Raw genomic sequence first — 17,597 nt, 5'->3', positions numbered from 1 at the left:
GGACGCACTTCGACTCCGGCTGATAATTTTACATTAACTGGCCACCCACACTCGGATCAATTTTAGAATTCCGTAGCACTAAAGCCTTTTTGTAGGCCTCCGAAAATTAGTCTGGTAGAGTAACACAATCTTGGCAGCTGATTCTCAGCCTTATGGCCTCTCACAAGGAATGTGATAGATGGATTAAAGGGCAGCTGCTCGTCAGATCTTGAAATTATCTCCAGCCTGCTCTGATTGAGTCGAGTTTTCTATAACCCCCAGTTTTTCCTCATCTTGACTCTTTGGGCCTGAATTATCTCATCCATCTCCAGCATGTCGTCCCACGTCCGCAACGTCACAGTCCCATGGGTTCCACTCGCCGAATTCGATTGGTCCTTCGCCCGCTCCGGCCCTCTCCCCTGGAACCAAACCGTGTGGTCCATCATTGCCGTCTTCACCGCCCTACCAATCTGGATGACCTTCGAACTGACGCTCTGGATCTTCTACAGCTTCCGGCGCTACCGGGGCCTCTACTTTTGGTCGGTCCTTGCTTGCACATGGGGCACCACCATCCACGCTCTCGGCTTTGTGCTTAAAATCTGCGTACCACAGTGCAATTGGATTCTCGCAACAGTACTTGCCGAGATTGGATGGGTGGGCATGGTGACCGGATTTTCCGTGGTCCTGTACTCGCGGCTTGGGTTGCTTCTCGCAGGAGGCGTCCACAAAAGAACATGGATGAATCTCACTCTCGCGATGATTGTCACGGATGCGTTCTTGTTCCACGTCCCCACCATCGTCTTTCAGTTCGGCGTTTCCAGTGCCCCAACGCACGACAAATATCTGCCGTTCATGGCGCCCATGGAGCGCGTACAAGTCATGGCCTTCTCCGTCCAAGAAACTCTCATCTCGGCGATGTACATTTACCATACCCGCAAGTATCTTCGCAACTCTTTTCAAAAGGACACCCGCAAGACCATCGCTCTCTTGATCTGGGTCCAAGTCATCGTCATCCTCTGCGACGTCCTCGTTATAACGCTCGATTACCTCGAGTACTTTTCGCTGAAAGCGGTGCTCCATTCTTTCGTCTATGCGTTCAAGTTACAGCTCGAGTTTGTCATTCTCAATGATATCAAAGCTATGGCACAGAAAGGAAGCCTTGCATTAAGAAGTCCGAATTCTGGACAAGTGTGCGCTCTTGAATCGGATGGTGGATCGCCCAAGTCATCTGCAGTATTTTCCGGGAAAAGGAATTGGAGGTCTTTTGGCCTCAATCTACATTCACAGAAGGGACCTCAAGAGATACAACTCGGTACGGGGGTTAGATATCATGGCTCTATGGGTAGCATCACGTCTGGAGATGGCTCTGCAGCTCACGTCAAGGCAGATTCGCACAAGGTAGCTAACAACGGATTCATTACTACCCACCCGATCACCGAAACTTAGCGCGAAATTGGGAATAGAGGCCTGGATATAGAGAGGTAGTATCTTAGGAGATAGCAATACCATTACGTTTTTCTAGAAGGAACAGCTTATTTAGGCATCCTATCTCGCCACAAATGGACGCTTTATAATTTTCCACCCTCGACTAGCACCTCAACCACTTGATCCAACCCCTCATACTTGGGGATATCCAGGTTATACTTCTCTGCCATCTCAGGGGTCAGAAAGCGTCCACCAAGGAAATGTCTGCCCTTGAACTGCTTGACAAGCGGCTTTGGGGCGGTCAAGCTGATGAGTGCTGGCGGCATAAGCCCCTTGCCCGGGCCTGAATCTCGTGGACCGTCTTCTATATCCCATGATGACGGTGCATCGACTGCAAGGACAGGGACAGAGGTAGATGCTAGGGCCTCGATGACCTTGGGGAACGGCTCGCGTACTTCGCCTGAGAATGAGAAGCCGAAGATTGCGTCTACGACGTGATCTGTTTGCTTCAAAGCGCCGGGGAAGTCTTCGGTGAAGGGCACCCTGAGGTCTTCAAGTTGCTTCTTCAGGCGCTGTCGGCTGTTAGTTCGTATCAAGCTTATGAATGTAGAAGCACGTTGCGCACCTGATATAGCTCATTCTTGCTCTGCTTCGGGTAGTATATAGTTGGCTGATAGCCGTAGTGGAAGAGATGGCGGGCAGCAACGAGCCCATCGCCGCCATTGTTTCCGGGTCCACACGCCACAAGTATCTTCTTGCCTTTGTTGAGAGGTTGAAGCTTGAAAACTTCCAAATGTTATTGGACATTCAACAAGGAGTATACAGGGACTACTGTACCTGCTTGTGAGACTGAGAGACCAGCAAGTTCCATCAACTGGTCGATCGAGAATGCGCCCGTGGACATGAGCTCTTGATCGAGCGCCGCCGCGCTTTTGGCAGAGAGGGTCTGAGACAGGATCGTTAGTATGTTGAAATGCTAGATTATACAGTAGGCTTACTCGAAGCGCCATTTCTGGTTATAAAACTGCAAACCCGACAAGGAAAAGTAGTGTACGAGTTCAATGTGATGCTCGAGGCGAGCAATTACATCACAGCTCGAAAGGCCGCCGGCATATGACAAGAACAACTCGATGATTATAAGAGGATCCAACACCCACACCGTTCCTAGCTCATAGAAAACTCACGAGAACATAGCAACATCAATATTCACAATTTCGGAACTACCATAATATGAACAAGATCAGACTTGGGGGACAACTACTCACGTGCTCACCTGTCGCGTCGGCAAATTCTCGGTCAAACTCAAAAAGACGGCCGTCCAAACCTCCAACACCACGAACGACGACGAAGAGCCGTGCAAGACCGACTTCAAGCACATAAGTACCACACAACATGGTCCTACGAATCCGCCTCGCTCGCTTCGGCAAGAAGCACTCTCCCTTCTACAACATAGTCGTCGCACACGCCCGGTACGCACCCTCCCCCATTCCATCCACACACTCTACGAAGTCCGCCCGCAACACCTCGTCTCGTCCATTGCGCAATCGTTCGTGATCTAGAATCCGTTTACACAACCCAATTGCCCTACCCTCACAGCTTCAACGCTTCAGACAGACCGGGTTGAGTACTTGACTGACGCAAACAAACAGAACAGCGCGCAACTCCCGCCCTCTAGAAGTCCTCGGCACCTACGATCCCAAGCCGCAACCACCCCGACCGGGCGACACGCACGGCCGGCCATGGAAAGATATCAAACTGGACATATCGCGAGCGAGGTATTGGGTCGGTGTAGGCGCACAACCGAGTGATACGGCGTGGAGGCTACTGAGCATGGTACGTTGCGACTTTTTTTTGGAGGGTTGGGTGGTTTGCTGGAAGAAGGGGGCAAGGGCAAAGCCACGTCTGAGGACTGACGCATGTTGGATTGATGCGTGTGAAGGGGAAACTAGTGATCGAGATGGACAGGCGCTAATGTTGTGTGCAGGTTGGCATTCTTGAGCCGCAGTACCGCATTTCACAGATTCAAGGACAGGTCGTCAAGGCTGATTCAGCGGCCAAGTCGATAATACCTGAAAAACCTGTTGCGGCTGTAGCGGAAGAGGTCGTCGAGGAAGCCAGTGCTTGAGCGTAGTATATTGTAGCAAGATATGGGACAATAGCGGTTGAGATTTGCGATGGAAGTTAGGAGAGGTAGCATTGCATTATACGGCGTTATTAGGGAAATTTTTGAGAAGAAGTAGATATTGTAACATAGTCCTTTCCGTTACAAGAACGGACAGAGTAGATTGTGTATGAATATGAAGCTCATATCGAGCATCAGCCATGGCAAGCGCCCAACCAGTCTAGTATACCAACCATAACGCCCGCTAATGCTATAGGTAAGGAGAAACCCCCAAGCAATAAAACGACCCAAGTAGCTATTAGTGTGCAGCTGCAACCAAGAAGGTATTTGTGATCAAACAAGTTATCATGACCACCACTCCATAGATACTCAGCACAAGCGCAAGCGTCCGTAGAAGGCCCCTTCGCCAGTCCCGATTGTCATGCGCCTCTCTCGTTACATAGCCCTCCACCTCCCCACTGTGAAACTCATCCTCGTCATCCTCATCCTTGATCAGCCGCTGATGATGCGGCGATGCTGGATCGGAGATCTTATAGTAGAACAAGCCCGGCAGAATGAAGGAGATGGTAGTGGAGCCAGTAGAGCCGACGTACGCAAGTACTTTCTCCAGGCTGGAGACGGTCATTGCGGTGATGAAGGAGAGGATGATGAGGATTGTAGTTACGACGGCAAACTTTAGGTCACTCATTTCTCGGCTTTGGAAGCCACCTAGCTTTGGTGTGTTGTTCATGAGAGTGTTCCTAGAGGGGCTCCCGTCGGGTTGTGTCTTGCGGCGTGGGCGCCACCTGAGGCATGCGTCGATGCTGGCGCGGCAAGGGTGGATCTGGAGTGGGTAGGAGAACATGACGAGAATAACAATGGCAAGGCGACCAATGGTACTAGCGGCTGCAGTCGGGTACATGGATACAATATTGCCGCGAATGTTGTCGCCGTACGAGAGGTAGCCGGTGATGCCGGTGAGAATGTAAAGCACGCATGCACCGCCAATAGAGCCGAAAATGACCGTGGTGGTGCGGAAGTGAGAGTTATCGGCGATCTCATTGAGAATGGAGAACATCTGAAGAATATCAGCATATACAACGAAGTACTTCAGAGGTTAGCTTACATTTTGATGGCATGTATAAGCGAAGACGATGACTGGAAATGCTGCGAGCGCAGAGACTGGGCCTGCCCACTCGAAGACTCGGACGACTCCGCGATCAGCCATGGTGTCGCCCTTGAGAAAATGCGCTACAACGAGAATAACCAGATATGCAATCGAGAAAAGTGCAATAATGCTGGTATACTTCAAGGAATCCAGACGGCGTAGGAAAGACAGTGGAATAACGATAAGCCTATGCTGGTTAGAAATCGCCTTCATCAACTCGACGTTGGACGTACATAAACGCAGTGATCCAGAACTGCCGATCAACCAGGAAGTTGACATCTCCAGCACTTGGGACGAATCCTATGACAACGCCAGGCATCAAATCTCCAATAATGATCAGATAGCTGACGGCTACCCCAAAGCACTTGGTCGCAATTGCGGCATCAAATAGGATCGAAAGGTTTGGGTAGGTGAGTTGTGAAAGGGTGGCGAAGGACGCATGACCGCGATCTACGTATCGTGCGCACCGCGTCTGCAGGTACAAGCCGAAGCCTGCTGTGATACCAGCCCATGCGATTACGAAGATGCCAAGGAAGATGCCCATTTTCGAGAGCGCGGAGGGCATAGCGAGAAGGCCAGCGCCGAGAACTGTCCAGTTAGCATACCATCTCTCGTTGGCATGTAATAGGCCGTACTAGTATTTGCCAGGTTGATCACACTTGATATCCACGTCGCCTGGCCTTGGAATCCAGCATCTTTTTTACCTCGACCACGCCTGCTACTACTGTCAGCGCATATCTCGCACACGCCAATATTCACGTCACTGACCGTCTCCCTCCCAGCGACCCTGTGCTCGAGGCCATGGGATCTGCCTCGTTTGGCTCGGGACTGATTGCGGAGTAGGTAGCCATGCTCTCCGGGTTGCAACTGCGCGGCGGGTTATTGTGCAGACATGTGTCTAGGGCTGGTGGTGTTGATAGCGATATTCGAGTAGTGAGGGGCCAGCGAGTGCGCTCGGGGAGTAAAGCAGTGAAGAGTCACAGCGGTAGTGAACGTTGAGATTGTCGAGGCTCTACGCTGATGTTCGGCATCTCCAGTCCGAGCCAAGCGGCTTGGGTATATCCGCCGCTAAATATAACTCTCCACAAGCACGCGATTCGCGTCGGCATTCCACAAACAGACCGCCAACCGACGACATGGACGAGTACGAGGAGGCTGTTTTGTTCACATTCTCGCTGCTGGAGTCGAGGCTGGATCGTCTAGAATATGTTTTGGGTGGACAAGAGGAGACGACCGAGGGGAAGCCGAAGACTGTCCCCGACCGCATACACAAGATCGAAAGGTCACTGCAGGAGCTAGCGGGGAAGACAGCGCTGCTTGATGAAGCGCATGAGCTACGTATGCAAAAGAACCTGTGATGCACTGTGACTGGAGCTAACGATGGCTAGTGAGCAAGCACAAGGACGTCCTCGAGCCAGAAGATGACGCCGACGATGAAGACAGTCCATCCCTCGACAACACGCAGAAAGCCGTCGTAGTCGTAGAGCGCGCACCTGGCTTCGCAACCACGGCGTCGCAGCTCAAGGCCCTCGACGACCAACAACTGCCGACTACAGACGGCTTCGCCAAGCTCGCTATGCTACGACCGCGCATTGCAGAAGCAGAGGACCGCCAGCTGCAACAAGCACTGAAGATATCGGAGCTGAGGAGAAAAAATGGACTCGTCAACCAGCGGTATAAGCAGGTAATGCTCCTCGGCGCAGGCAGATGCTGGGTCGAGCACCACGAGAAGCTCACCAAGGCGCTGAGAACGGTGGTCAGGGAAGAGTTCAAGCGGAAGCCGGAAAAGGAAGCAGCGGAAGAGCTATGAGCGAGCCAGTATTAGGAAAAGATGTACATGGATTGGCATCAAATGGTTCGGGGCGAATAGCATTGAGTGCCGCGGGAAGATACCTCGTGGGAGTGTGCAAATGCTACTGGAGATGGGATCCTGCATGTACACTTGGTCGCACGAGCTAGGCCAAGGTGCGTCGGAGTTCATGCGCTGCATAGTACGATACAGACTTCACACCTTTTGCTGCGCCACTGACAGGTGGCAGATACCCCATGTTATGCCATGAGCCACCTCTGCTCTAGTTGTCCGCAGACGTCATCGCTCATGCTATACCACACAAAATCTATCTCACAAATGGGCACAAGACACAAAAAGACGCACGTCAGGCGGGCAACCCCATGGCCTAGTTCCTGGCCGCATGCAGTAATATCGGCGTGCGTACCTGATTTTTGGTTGTTACAGGTGCAATAGCTGGAAGCGTAGATGGAACCACCCCTGCATGAGTACCGGATTGTGTATTGCCGGTAATGCCATGTGCCATGTATGTATGCACAGCTGAAGGGTGTACAGTAGGCCGTAATGACGATATTTGTCAGGGACCTGGGAGAATAGTATGGGGATATAGGCATGCGATTGGTCTGGTGCGAAAACGGGTTGCTTCAGGAATTCACATGGGCTGTATCAGGATAGTCCCCGTCCATGCTAGCAAGAGCAGTGATGAGCGCCAGTAGTTTCAACGTGTACTATGATTTGGATGTGATGGGAGTTGTCAGAGTGTTTCAGGCTTGTCGCAGCGCGTTGTGCAAGGCCCAAAAGGTAATGGTGTAGAAAAGGGCTCCTCTGCGAACCACTGCAGACGAGCCAAACGGGCACAGCGACACGTGCATGCTGTGCTGCGTTGGCAGCGATGCAGGATGCAGCATGTCATGGTAGGAAACGTGGTTGAAGTGGGTAATAGTATGACTGATGGATATACAATGACAACTGCAATGAGCCAGTCATGGTAGATGAGCAATCAAGAGCAATCAAAATGGCACAGACATGGAGAGGGGGCACATTTTTGTTCTGCACTTGGGAGAGTCTGTGGTAGTGGACGACTTGAAGATGGATGCATGAGACTGAACTGAACCCCAGGCTTCACAGGCGAACCGCGGAAGCTAATCCCTTTCAACCTCCCAATTAGCCAAAAAAGCGCCACTCTTGGCCGCCTTGACGAGTGCGAATCATAACGGGGTGCCGATTCGCCTTGATTGCTGGCTGCTGGCTGTCCGTCCTGGGCCGTGTTCGTTGTGGGGAGGGGGTTCTGTTGAGCGGACACGGCTACAATACCTCACTCACAGTCCTTTGTTGACGCTGCTCCAGTGACACCTGGATTGAAGTGAATGAAGGCTAGACGCGCGTGTTCCTGGCCAGATGCAGGCGGCGAGCCACAGGCTGACGGCCGTGCAGTGCCAGTGCCAGTGCCAGTGCATCCATTTTAATCTGCTGCTGAGTGAGTCCAAGTGGAGAAGCAACCGCTCCAGTCCCCGGGCCCCCAGCCACAGACGGGCCAATCGAGAAGCCCGCCTGGGCCCAAGCTGAAACCGTCCCATCTCGCTCCAAATCTCCCACCCAAAACCTCCTCGACACCCAATTCTCGCCCGCTCCATCGCCCATTCTGCAGCCGCCAACCGTCGCACACCACCAAGCGCCGACTTCTTCGCTGGTTCCTGGCCCTCTGTCCCCCGCTGCTTGCGCCCGTGTTCCCCTTCGTCAACCGACAACCGACACGACGCCCGTATACATCTCCCTCACTCCGCCTGCCCATCGTCGCTGGACCAGACGGTGCCTCTGCGCATTCACACTCGTTGGACTACCCGGCGCATCCGCTCGCAGCAACAACAACAACTCAACACCAACACCCCGTAGCCTTCACGCCGGCATCCACGCTCCCTACGCTGCCCGCACGCCCTCGAGTGCTCCTCCCCCACCCCTTTCCCCGCAGCCGAACAACATATGCCCACGTACGGCTCGCTGGGCTCTCCGTCACTGCGCAAAATGGAAAATGGACAGGGCTACGGCCAACGGGCCACTTTCAGCATCGGTCGCATTATTGGTGATCCCATTGCGCTGGCCACAATCTCCATCGGCATTGTTAGTACAGGGACTCGACGTGTGTCTGTGAGGCTGACCGGCTAACCTCGTATCCAGCTCGCCTGGCTCATCGCCTTTGTCAGCTCCATAATATCCGCCATCCGCGGTGGATTTCCTAATTTCGCCTGGTGGACGTTGGTCTTCATGTTCTTTTGCATCGTTGGCGTCACTGTGACAGTGGCCTCAGATGCTGAGAGAACGTACCATGTTGCGGTAGGTCGACCCTGAAATTGCGACGGCTGCACTTGCTGATTTGGACAGATCGTGGGCTTCCTTTCCGCTGGACTCGTCTTCACCACCTCGTCCGTCAATTCGCTTGTCTACTCACCCGTGGCTCCCTTCGAGGCTGCCGCTGCCGGCTACATCCTGCTCTCCATGATCACCGTAAGTCTGCTCGCATACCATCGATTTAGTCTCAGTCTCAGAATCACCTCTCTAACGCCATCTAGATCGTGTGGATATTCTACTACGGCTCGCAACCACAAGCCAGCCATCGCGCCTTCGTCGACTCGTACGCTCTGCACAAAGAGCACCCCGGGTCGCGCTCTTCGCGCCCCATCTCCAATGGCTACACAAACCGTCCAGAGACCCAGGTCAATAACCAGGCGCCTCAGATGTACACATCAGCGCAACTGAACGGCTTCGAGACATCGTCCCCCGTATCAGGCTACCCAGGCGGCCCGGTTGGTGCCAATGGCCGCAACTCATCCGTCCCGCAATTCGGCGGCATGGGCATGAACAACGCAGCGACACCTACCAACGAAGAGCCACCACAAGAGGCCTCGCTCGAGTACCCATACCGCGCAAAGGCCATCTACAGCTACGAAGCGAATCCCGACGATGCAAACGAGATCAGCTTCCAAAAGCACGATGTCCTCGAGGTATCAGACGTCAGCGGGCGGTGGTGGCAGGCAAAGAAGCCAAATGGGGAGACTGGCATTGCACCGAGCAACTACCTCATCTTGCTCTAGGAGACTGGCTCTTCTCGCGCTCTTACGACCTCGCTACGACCTTTTCCTTACCTGTCCGTTACCTTCTCGAACCCCTGATTTCTCGCAGACTATCTATGCTGGATGTCTCGATGAGATTGTCGTCGATGCCTCTGTGGATTAGCATTGGGGTTGCTTGTTAGCTGAGCGTAGGGAGCGGTAAGCCAGCTCTTTTGTTGGATACCGTCCCGTTTTAACCTGCTCTACTTCGCACGATACCCGGATCTTTTGTGGTCTGATTTGTTCCTACATAATTTTAACTCTCCTCTTGTCATCCACCCTCTTGGTCACTATTACCACCTCTTTCTCCCCCCTTTTCATTACTTTTCCCGCTGTAGTGTTATTTCCTCCTCGTACACTACTAGTCGTGTTTCGCTGTTTTTGTTTGGGCAAAATCATGCGCACAGGCACAGCAACGGCGTCCTGGTCGGTTGGTCTTTTTTTTCTGTTTCATGCCTGATATGGCGCAACGGTCCATCACGGGCAAATGTATTTCCTAGTATATTTCTGGAAGCCTGGACGCAAAAGTCGGGGCCGGGCCAGAGGGAGTAGATGTAGTGTATATGTGGAACAAGTTGCGGGGAAGGGTTCCATTTTTGTAGGAAATGGTTAGCATTGTTAGTAGTGTGGTACCTGGAATAGATTGTGCAAAAAGTAAGAGGCCAATGAGACGATTCTTGATGTTGAAAGTCATAGGCTTATTCTTTAATGGATCATATTGGTAAAATCTTCAGGGGTCTCGTGAATCGCTGAATAACTCCATTAGCACATGACGCACTACGTAGGTATTTGGGGGGAGGGATGGAGTTATATCTCTCGTTGAAATCCTTAGGTACATGTCCCTTTTCTTTTACACTTCTCATCTGGTTGTATTCTACTTCGTTAATACCAGACGTTATTGCCTTTATTCCTTCTAATCCATGAATTTCTCAATGCCATGTAAATGCTCTATTTGTACCGAATACTCAAAGTCGTCCACGCCGCTTCGTTCCATGCAGTCACTCCTTCAACACCAAATTCCTCCTCAGCTTCTCCAACTCCTCATCGCCCAGCCCACACTCCTTCCTCATATACGCCTCTGCCCCTCCGAACTTCTCATCCACCATCTCAAGAGACTTGAGCATACTCTCCTTCCTCGCGCCAATCATCCTGAACGCCGCTTGCCGACCCTTCTCCAAGATCTCAGGCGGAATTTGAACACCAGCGCCTTCACTCTCTTTTTCTCCCCCCTGCTCACGTAGAGATCTCGCGATGTCCTCCGCTGAGAGAGACTTCCCAGCCATTTGGGAAAGCATGTACTTCTTGAACCCCGGGGATTGCATGAGCCTCGCAGCGACTTCATCGCGAATATGCCTCAGCCCCTGCTCGGTGAGATTGTACTCCAGCGCAATCGCCTCCCGCGGTACACCAAGGAAATCAAAGAGAATGCCAAAGAAGATACCCGTCCTATCTTTCCCAGCTGTGCAATGTACCAGCGCACCCAGCGGCTCCTGTACATGCCCATCACTCTTCGTAAGCGTCGGCGGCGATAAGCCCGCAAGATACAGCAAAATCGACCTATACGCATCCCCGCCATTCCGCAAGATATCCTCATAAGCCTCTACAAACCCGCCCACGCCCTCATCCATATACTTGACATACCGCTCCGCCAACCGTTCAGGAGAATAATCCGCCTCGGCAAAAACAGGTACCCAACTCCTCTTCACACCCGCCTGCTCCATCGCCGCGATCCAGCCCGGTCGTACATCTGCGCCATCTTTGCCCTCGCCTACGATGCCCGCCCAGCCTTTGTCTACTTCGGGCTTGCTGCGTAGATCGAAGACGTGGGATATCCCGATTGCGTGGAGGGCTTGCCAGTCTGGGAGGGAGAGTTTGGATACTTCTGCGCTGCGGAAGAGGATGTCTGGACGGATGGGTTGGCCGGTTGAGGTTTTGAGGGGGTACAGGGCGGCGTCCCGGAGGTTGTTGATGTTGGGGATTGAGTAGAAGGGGGGGTGGGAGAGAGGAGGGGCGTTTTCTTGTGATGTTGTCATGTTTGTGTGGACTGGGGGTAGTACGAGGTAGCGTTGTATTCCTGGTTTGCGAGCAGAAGGAAATAATAGATTGGAGAAGTATTGAGGTACTACGCTTGGGTCTTTATAAGACTTTACGAGTTTGTGAAGCTTGCTGTTTGGTCGACTGTTGCATCTCCTTTGTAATTGTCGCTATTTGTACCGGTAGTGTTTGTAATGAGCTCAGGTATACTTCAATGTACAAAAGTACTGAAACGCGTACAGCATTAATTCTCGCTAAAAGTCATTGTCCGAGGTTGGGTCAAAGATGTGTTGATGCCCCGCGTTCAAAGAAACTAGAGCCGAGGATTGCCGAATTGGGAACATCATTATCAGTATGTTGCATTTGTGTCAGATCAAGTGTTTTAGATGCCTTGTAGAAATGTACACCTTCTACCAGGTGGGTTCAGCATTGGACACTAGATAGGTGGTGTGAAAACACGAGTCAAGCATCACGGTAGGCATTAGCAGAAACGCAGATGCAAGGAGCAGTTTTGTTGCATTAGTGGAACCTGTCCTAATTCGTGATAACCTACCCGTAAGGCAAACTCCTTGAATAAGCCACCTTCCCGTAAATACCCAATATTATCGCCAACCTAGCATACGAAAACCCTGAACTGAACATATGATTCGTGAATACGTTAAGAAACTTCGCTTCGCTTTTACCGTGTGGGTATTACCAAATACTCCCACGAACTTACGACTTTTGACAGACTATGAGATGCTTTTCCAATATGAGGAGAGGAAGGTATTGCCTTGATGTACATGGAGGAGAGCAGTGACCTGGCGCCCCCGAACAAGAGAGGAGAGAGGAATAAGAGGGAACGAAACATTCCTATCAGCTAGATCCACTAAGCTTCAGGACAGCCACGAGCGGCTTTGAAACTGCTTCTTCTTGCCTAACGACGGCGTTAGATGTTGCACTGCAAGTCTGCGCCGTCGTGTCAGTGTTGTTGGTCAAAATTGTGTTCGGCTTCTCGTTATATGCATCTGGTGCGTTCGACTCGTGACACGCTTCGACGTCGACGACGGTCTCTTGTGAGTCGGATCGAGGAAGCTTCTTCGAGGGATGCTTGGCGACGTATTGGTCGTAAGTCATACCAGCTTTCTTAGCTTCACGGCGGATATGTCGAATGCGCCACAGCCAGATAGCTTGAGAAACGAAGATCCCAGTCTCTAAAGCCAGGCTAGGACAGTCAGTCAAGTTGAACGAAACCCCGTTACGTGAAGACGAGCAGATAGTACTTACCATGCGATGTACAGGCCAGCCCCAAGAGCATCGAACCACTGTTGCGCAACTGTCGCTCCATCAGAATCTTCCTGAAACGCACCTCAGTGATTGACTTACCAATAGCCATCAACGAGAAGAAAGCACCGGCGTAGTCGATCGTCAGGAACCAGAAGTCTACCCGTGTTAGTCTTTCTTGTCCCCCTACTGAACATCGTACGACTTACCGATACCAATGACCCGCCCATTTCTCTTCGCAAGCTCGAAGTAGGGCGGGATGAGACCGACAGCCTGAATGACAGAAGCGGATATCGCCATAAGCATCATCGGCCATTTAACGCCTCTACTGTAAGGAGTCTGGATGTGGTATGTTAGTCGTTTCCGATTGCGCGTGGCAGTCGTGTCGTACCCGTAGAGTAAGGATGAGAATCATCTCCATTAAAGCAAAGCTACCCGCAAGCGCAATAGTGGCGATAGTAGCTGTCCAGGCCCTCCATTTGCTGCCATTGGTGAGTATATTTTCCCGAGTCTCGAGAGGACTTCGACTGACTTGTGGTAATATAGTGTTTGGCCCCAAGCGATGAGGGTGAGTCCGGCGAAGGCTTGGGGTTGGAATTTGAGGGCGAAGTTGAAGTTCTGCATTTGTCAGTACTAGCTTTTGAAGGTCATTGCGGATTCGTACTTGTACTATCGCGTATACACCAAATGGCACACCGCCTGCTCTTGTTAGCAGTGTTGTGACGAGGGATTCAGAACGTATTACATATCGACCAAAGAATCAACATCGTTCCCGGCAGACCCTCGGTGGACTTCCGTCGCCAGTTGTGCCATATTCTCCATGCTATTAGTCAAGGTTGAGGCGAAGCTGATGGCGAAGCTTACTGTGGGATAATCTAAATGTTGTTAGTGGATGGTAACAAACAAAGGCTTCCTATAATCCATACCTGAACGCACAAGCAACTGATCGGAGACCTCGTTAGCATTCTACTTTCATTGAGAGATCGGGGATGCATACACTGTGTTATCATTAGCATGTTAGAATGCTACAGATTCAGAGTACTCACCAGTTCCGATGGTCTATCAATCGGACCAAAATGTCAGTATAAAGGACTAGCACGAGAAGCCGACGGGAGCGGTGAACCTACACCAAGTATATTCGCAGCCTAGCGCTTGGACGTTAGTAAACTGAGTTGATTTACTGGGCAACGGACTACTAACCGGCGGTATCAACACTTGTGGTCTGTCCATTATGTAGTCCTCGGGCTCTCGGTAATGAAGTTAAGAAGTGAAGGCGTGCTAATGGCGAGGATGTGCTTGAAGAGTTCAGAAGATGGAAAGTGACCTGGGGGGGGCCCAATTGATTGAGTGCCAAACGATGATTTAAGGAATTCGTGAATGAGTGCAGTTACACGTCACCGCGTATGTATGCTTCTTCTATGGAATGCAGGTCGATGTGATATTGGGAACGAAAGTAGCTGTGTCACTTCTCCAATCGAGTTGACAGGAAGCAAGAACCCGTGTAACTGAGAGTTTCCACTAATGAGATACCGGGGAACATAACCAGTCTGCCGTGACTGGGAGGAGTGGGTAACACGCTTTGGCGCACGAAGGATCATGTTGTGCGATGACGACCTGTTAGAGGGTCCCTTTTACTAGCTCTGCCGCCATAGTCGCGTGCAAGAAGAAACCCAAAAAGAACTTGAATGAGCAGTCGCCTGGACTAGAGAGCTTCAGCTTTCGGGGAACATGCTTCCTGCATCCGCCGCGGAAGGCAAACTGAGACTAAGAAGCTTTTGAACTTGGTTAGTGGTGAGTGGCTGAAATAGCGTGCAAGGACTCAATCAACTCAGAGCCGATCTGCGACCCGATTGGCGAGTCTAGACTTATCTATGAGCCCGCCCGTATTCATTCTTACGAACTGGACACCTCCATCTCGAAGGAGACATAGGTGGTGATGATGAGATCCCTGACCTTGCCGTGAGACTTGGCAGGCGATGCGCCCCTGCATTGGTCGCTCAACGAATCCAGAGTGGAGGGCACCTTTTGGACCAACCAAACCCTTATACCGACGGGCCAGAGTACTGCGCATTCGATATTCGAAGTGGGTAGAGGCGGGTCGATATTCAACGAGCATTCCCTGCAAAGAGTACGTCCCCGCCTGGGCACGCGTACGCGCTTTAAGCGATCCTCACGCGGGTTGCGGAGCGGTGGCGTTTAGAATAACGCCTTCGAAACGCTCAACGAAAGCAATGTTCAGCTCTCCGGTGAGTGCGGTGAACACTTACTAGCCCGTGGACCTGTACATCTTTCCAAACCTTCGCAAGAACATGCTGACGTGTGGTTTAAGCGGCTGCCTTGTGAAACACCATGCATCACCTGGCATTCCCGAACCACAGCGGTGGGCCCAAGCCTGCATGTGATGGCGTCAAGGCAACTAGGTCGGAATTATGATTTGGTCCACAGTTGTGATATAGTGAACGTGGCCTAGAAGGAGGCTCAGCTTTCCCCATCCGAGCGCATACCTAGTCGTTTCGTTCCTGAACAAGTCGCAAAATATGCATGAGTAGTGCAAGATGGCAATCTCAGCAACGTGTGGGCTACCTTGTATTCAACTGCCAACAGTTGCCGGAGTGGGCAATGTAGTCGAAAATTATACAAGGGTTGCACAACTTGTAAAATCTAGGCTTCTGCATAGCCGGAAACTCCGCCTTGAGACATGATTGAGTTCCACTCTTCTGCACCGCACCTGATAGCACCCAGACGTTAGCTCAGAGCTCGACTGGGATCTACTCACAATGACTGGATAGGCTGAAGGATCAAATTAGTCGTTCGTCCGAGCACTACCTCCGTATAGAGGCAGCCGCGCTCTCCGCGGCAGACCAGACATGTCGTCTCTTGAAGCCGAATTTGGACGAGGTGTGGGCCCGTTGAGAAGAGGCGGGGTTAGGCCCATGCAAGCAGCACGGCAGGAAACCGAGGCCTTGCCGATCGACGAACTGAGGTTCCCATCTACATCCTCCACACAGGATCGCTGATTTCTTTCGATCAAAAAGTTTCGCTGCGATATTTTCCACTACTACGTGGCAGGAGTGCTGCTATCGGTATTGCTGTTGCACGACATATTTCCCGCCGCTGTAGCCGCCAACGACCGTTATATCCCACTGCCGACAGCGGCATTACGCAGACGAAGGATTTCATGTGTATGAACGACGCGATATGCAGGACATCAGGAGATATCTGCACACATGGCACATCTGCACGCAGCAGTATTGCCCTATTTGTGAATACTGTTGCTGTGGCGAGCGCAGCGCCGAGGAAAAGGATCCAGGGTCGTTCCCGTATCGCGAATATGTTCGTACGGAAGAGCTGGGTCGTCGTTTTGGAAGGCTTCATCATGTTTGCCAATCAGACAATCTCCGAAAGGTTATGCGTCTGCACATCTGACCTTATCCTGGAATACGAAAGGAAGCTGAAGTCGCATTTGTAAGGTTTCGCTGACTTACAAGTACCGCAACAGCTTGGTTGGCTTGCCAAGAATTGCATGTTGGAAAGAATTGTGGAGAACGGAACATTCGCCGGCTCGGTGTTGTCCTCCAAAGTCTGCGGCATGCCGATAATGCAGACAGGCCTTGAACAGCGGACCGAAGGCTGCAGGCTGCTCTGCCCTGATTCGTGCTCCAGCAACCGATACTGCAAGAACTCACCAATCTGTAGCTATCGTCCGAGGAGAGCCACTGGGGTGAACTACACTTGGCCAGTCCCATCACCTGGTCTCGAATTTCTGGCCCATACAGTCGAAACTGCAGCAGGTATTGGTGTAGCCACTCACTCTCAGGCGTTTGTCATGCCCTTTGAGCGCTGAGTGGATAAGAAGGTTGAAGCCAATGCTGTCGAGTTGCGTTGAACACGTCGAAATCTTTTACAGAAGGATTGGGGATTGGAGAAGAGAGCAGGTGTTTCTGACTACGACGCCTCAGCTAATCTTTTGATTCGAGGTATAAGCATAGAAGGTCATGATTGAGACGGCCGGGCCCGCGTAGCCGTATTATCTGCCGATGTGCTTGATTGCGTCGTCAGTTTCTAGGGCCTAGATGCCCTGACTCTACCTGACCTTTAAACGCAAAATGCCAGCATCTCTGGTCCGATGTGGAGAATCCTGAATGTTTGCCAGATCGCTGCGAGGCGGGCCGATTGACCACTACTGACACTCATAGCGGACGGAATTCTGCGGCTATACTGATTTTCTGTGGCATCACCAGGCAGGCGTCACAACATGTAGCACTCACCGATTAAGTAAAAGCGGAGGACAGTATTCTAACAGCTGTGTTCATGACGGGCAGTTGTTTCACCGATGCGGGAGCTCGCTATGGGCGAAGAGTTTCCGGTTGCAGGGCACTGAAAGCTGACTGCAGCGGTAGCTATCTGCGCTCATCTCCACGTCCATGTGTCGGCAATCGCGGCGGCAAGCATAATTCGACTCGAAAGTATGAACGCCCGATTATGCCATCTGGATCAGCCAAAATCATGCTTCGTTTGGTTCGGGCCGAAATGCACTACAGGGTTTTAGAAGACTTCAACAATGATGCTGCATGTTCGACGTGTTCTATCTATACTCGCGTCGTGAAGACTCCTGTAACCGAGAAGGTTGGTCAAATCGATCGGGGATTTGACCTTTAGTCGTCTGATCAAGGAGAGTATCTTCCACTCGCATCAAGCGTCCACCCCCTAGCAATCTACGCGCCGACCTTC

General features: G+C 51.8%; 9 protein-coding genes across 9 annotated transcripts; 4 read left to right on the top strand and 5 right to left on the bottom strand.

Moving 5' to 3' along the window:
- Positions 1-240: 240 nt before the first annotated feature.
- K460DRAFT_415603 (uncharacterized protein) lies at positions 241-1,425 on the top strand (the record flags this gene model as incomplete). Its single annotated transcript, XM_040937742.1, has 1 exon — positions 241-1,425. Exon 1 carries the CDS (start codon positions 313-315, stop codon positions 1,423-1,425), a length of 1,113 nt encoding a protein of 370 aa, XP_040791753.1. The 5' UTR covers positions 241-312.
- On the bottom strand, positions 1,303-2,622 carry K460DRAFT_305088 (meiotically up-regulated gene 182 protein). The gene is made up of 4 exons (XM_040929996.1): positions 2,403-2,622; positions 2,242-2,350; positions 2,030-2,190; positions 1,303-1,976 (listed from the first exon to the last, which is right to left on the bottom strand). Exons 1-4 carry the CDS (start codon positions 2,412-2,414, stop codon positions 1,548-1,550), a joined length of 711 nt encoding a protein of 236 aa, XP_040791752.1. The 5' UTR covers positions 2,415-2,622; the 3' UTR covers positions 1,303-1,547.
- A 32-nt stretch (positions 2,623-2,654) lies between these two features.
- On the top strand, positions 2,655-3,529 carry K460DRAFT_330914 (ribosomal protein S16; the record flags this gene model as incomplete). Its single annotated transcript, XM_040930789.1, has 3 exons — positions 2,655-2,873; positions 3,054-3,237; positions 3,389-3,529. Exons 1-3 carry the CDS (start codon positions 2,797-2,799, stop codon positions 3,527-3,529), a joined length of 402 nt encoding a protein of 133 aa, XP_040791751.1. The 5' UTR covers positions 2,655-2,796.
- Positions 3,530-3,824: 295 nt separating this feature from the next.
- On the bottom strand, positions 3,825-5,680 carry K460DRAFT_394074 (uncharacterized protein; the record flags this gene model as incomplete). The annotated part of the gene is made up of 5 exons (XM_040935969.1): positions 5,442-5,680; positions 5,309-5,388; positions 4,907-5,261; positions 4,632-4,860; positions 3,825-4,583 (listed from the first exon to the last, which is right to left on the bottom strand). The coding sequence occupies exons 1-5, from the start codon at positions 5,522-5,524 to the stop codon at positions 3,825-3,827; spliced, it is 1,506 nt and encodes a 501-aa protein (XP_040791750.1). The 5' UTR covers positions 5,525-5,680.
- Positions 5,681-5,809: 129 nt separating this feature from the next.
- K460DRAFT_276093 (uncharacterized protein) lies at positions 5,810-6,483 on the top strand (the record flags this gene model as incomplete). The annotated part of the gene is made up of 2 exons (XM_040928089.1): positions 5,810-6,011; positions 6,062-6,483. 2 exons carry the CDS (start codon positions 5,810-5,812, stop codon positions 6,481-6,483), a joined length of 624 nt encoding a protein of 207 aa, XP_040791749.1.
- Positions 6,484-6,560: 77 nt separating this feature from the next.
- On the bottom strand, positions 6,561-7,240 carry K460DRAFT_365096 (uncharacterized protein). The gene has a single exon (XM_040933120.1). The coding sequence runs from the start codon at positions 7,074-7,076 to the stop codon at positions 6,723-6,725; it is 354 nt and encodes a 117-aa protein (XP_040791748.1). The 5' UTR covers positions 7,077-7,240; the 3' UTR covers positions 6,561-6,722.
- A 1,202-nt stretch (positions 7,241-8,442) lies between these two features.
- K460DRAFT_278095 (high osmolarity signaling protein SHO1) lies at positions 8,443-9,551 on the top strand (the record flags this gene model as incomplete). The annotated part of the gene is made up of 4 exons (XM_040928223.1): positions 8,443-8,580; positions 8,638-8,793; positions 8,842-8,964; positions 9,030-9,551. The coding sequence occupies 4 exons, from the start codon at positions 8,443-8,445 to the stop codon at positions 9,549-9,551; spliced, it is 939 nt and encodes a 312-aa protein (XP_040791747.1).
- Positions 9,552-10,567: 1,016 nt separating this feature from the next.
- Positions 10,568-11,602, bottom strand: K460DRAFT_354060 (uncharacterized protein; the record flags this gene model as incomplete). The annotated part of the gene is made up of 1 exon (XM_040931760.1): positions 10,568-11,602. One exon carries the CDS (start codon positions 11,600-11,602, stop codon positions 10,568-10,570), a length of 1,035 nt encoding a protein of 344 aa, XP_040791746.1.
- Positions 11,603-12,100: 498 nt separating this feature from the next.
- Positions 12,101-14,448, bottom strand: K460DRAFT_365093 (PQ-loop-domain-containing protein). Its single transcript, XM_040933119.1, has 13 exons — positions 14,067-14,448; positions 13,994-14,011; positions 13,913-13,925; positions 13,793-13,809; positions 13,731-13,741; positions 13,612-13,682; positions 13,531-13,565; positions 13,399-13,484; positions 13,258-13,348; positions 13,076-13,205; positions 12,969-13,025; positions 12,870-12,918; positions 12,101-12,807 (listed from the first exon to the last, which is right to left on the bottom strand). The coding sequence occupies exons 1-13, from the start codon at positions 14,094-14,096 to the stop codon at positions 12,459-12,461; spliced, it is 957 nt and encodes a 318-aa protein (XP_040791745.1). The 5' UTR covers positions 14,097-14,448; the 3' UTR covers positions 12,101-12,458.
- Positions 14,449-17,597: the final 3,149 nt, after the last annotated feature.

Source organism: Cucurbitaria berberidis, assembly GCF_010015615.1.
Source record: "Cucurbitaria berberidis CBS 394.84 unplaced genomic scaffold K460scaffold_2, whole genome shotgun sequence".
Taxonomy (NCBI): Eukaryota; Fungi; Ascomycota; class Dothideomycetes; order Pleosporales; family Cucurbitariaceae; genus Cucurbitaria; species Cucurbitaria berberidis.
The sequence above is the reverse complement of the archived record's forward strand: the minus strand, read 5'-3'. Positions and strand labels throughout refer to the sequence as shown.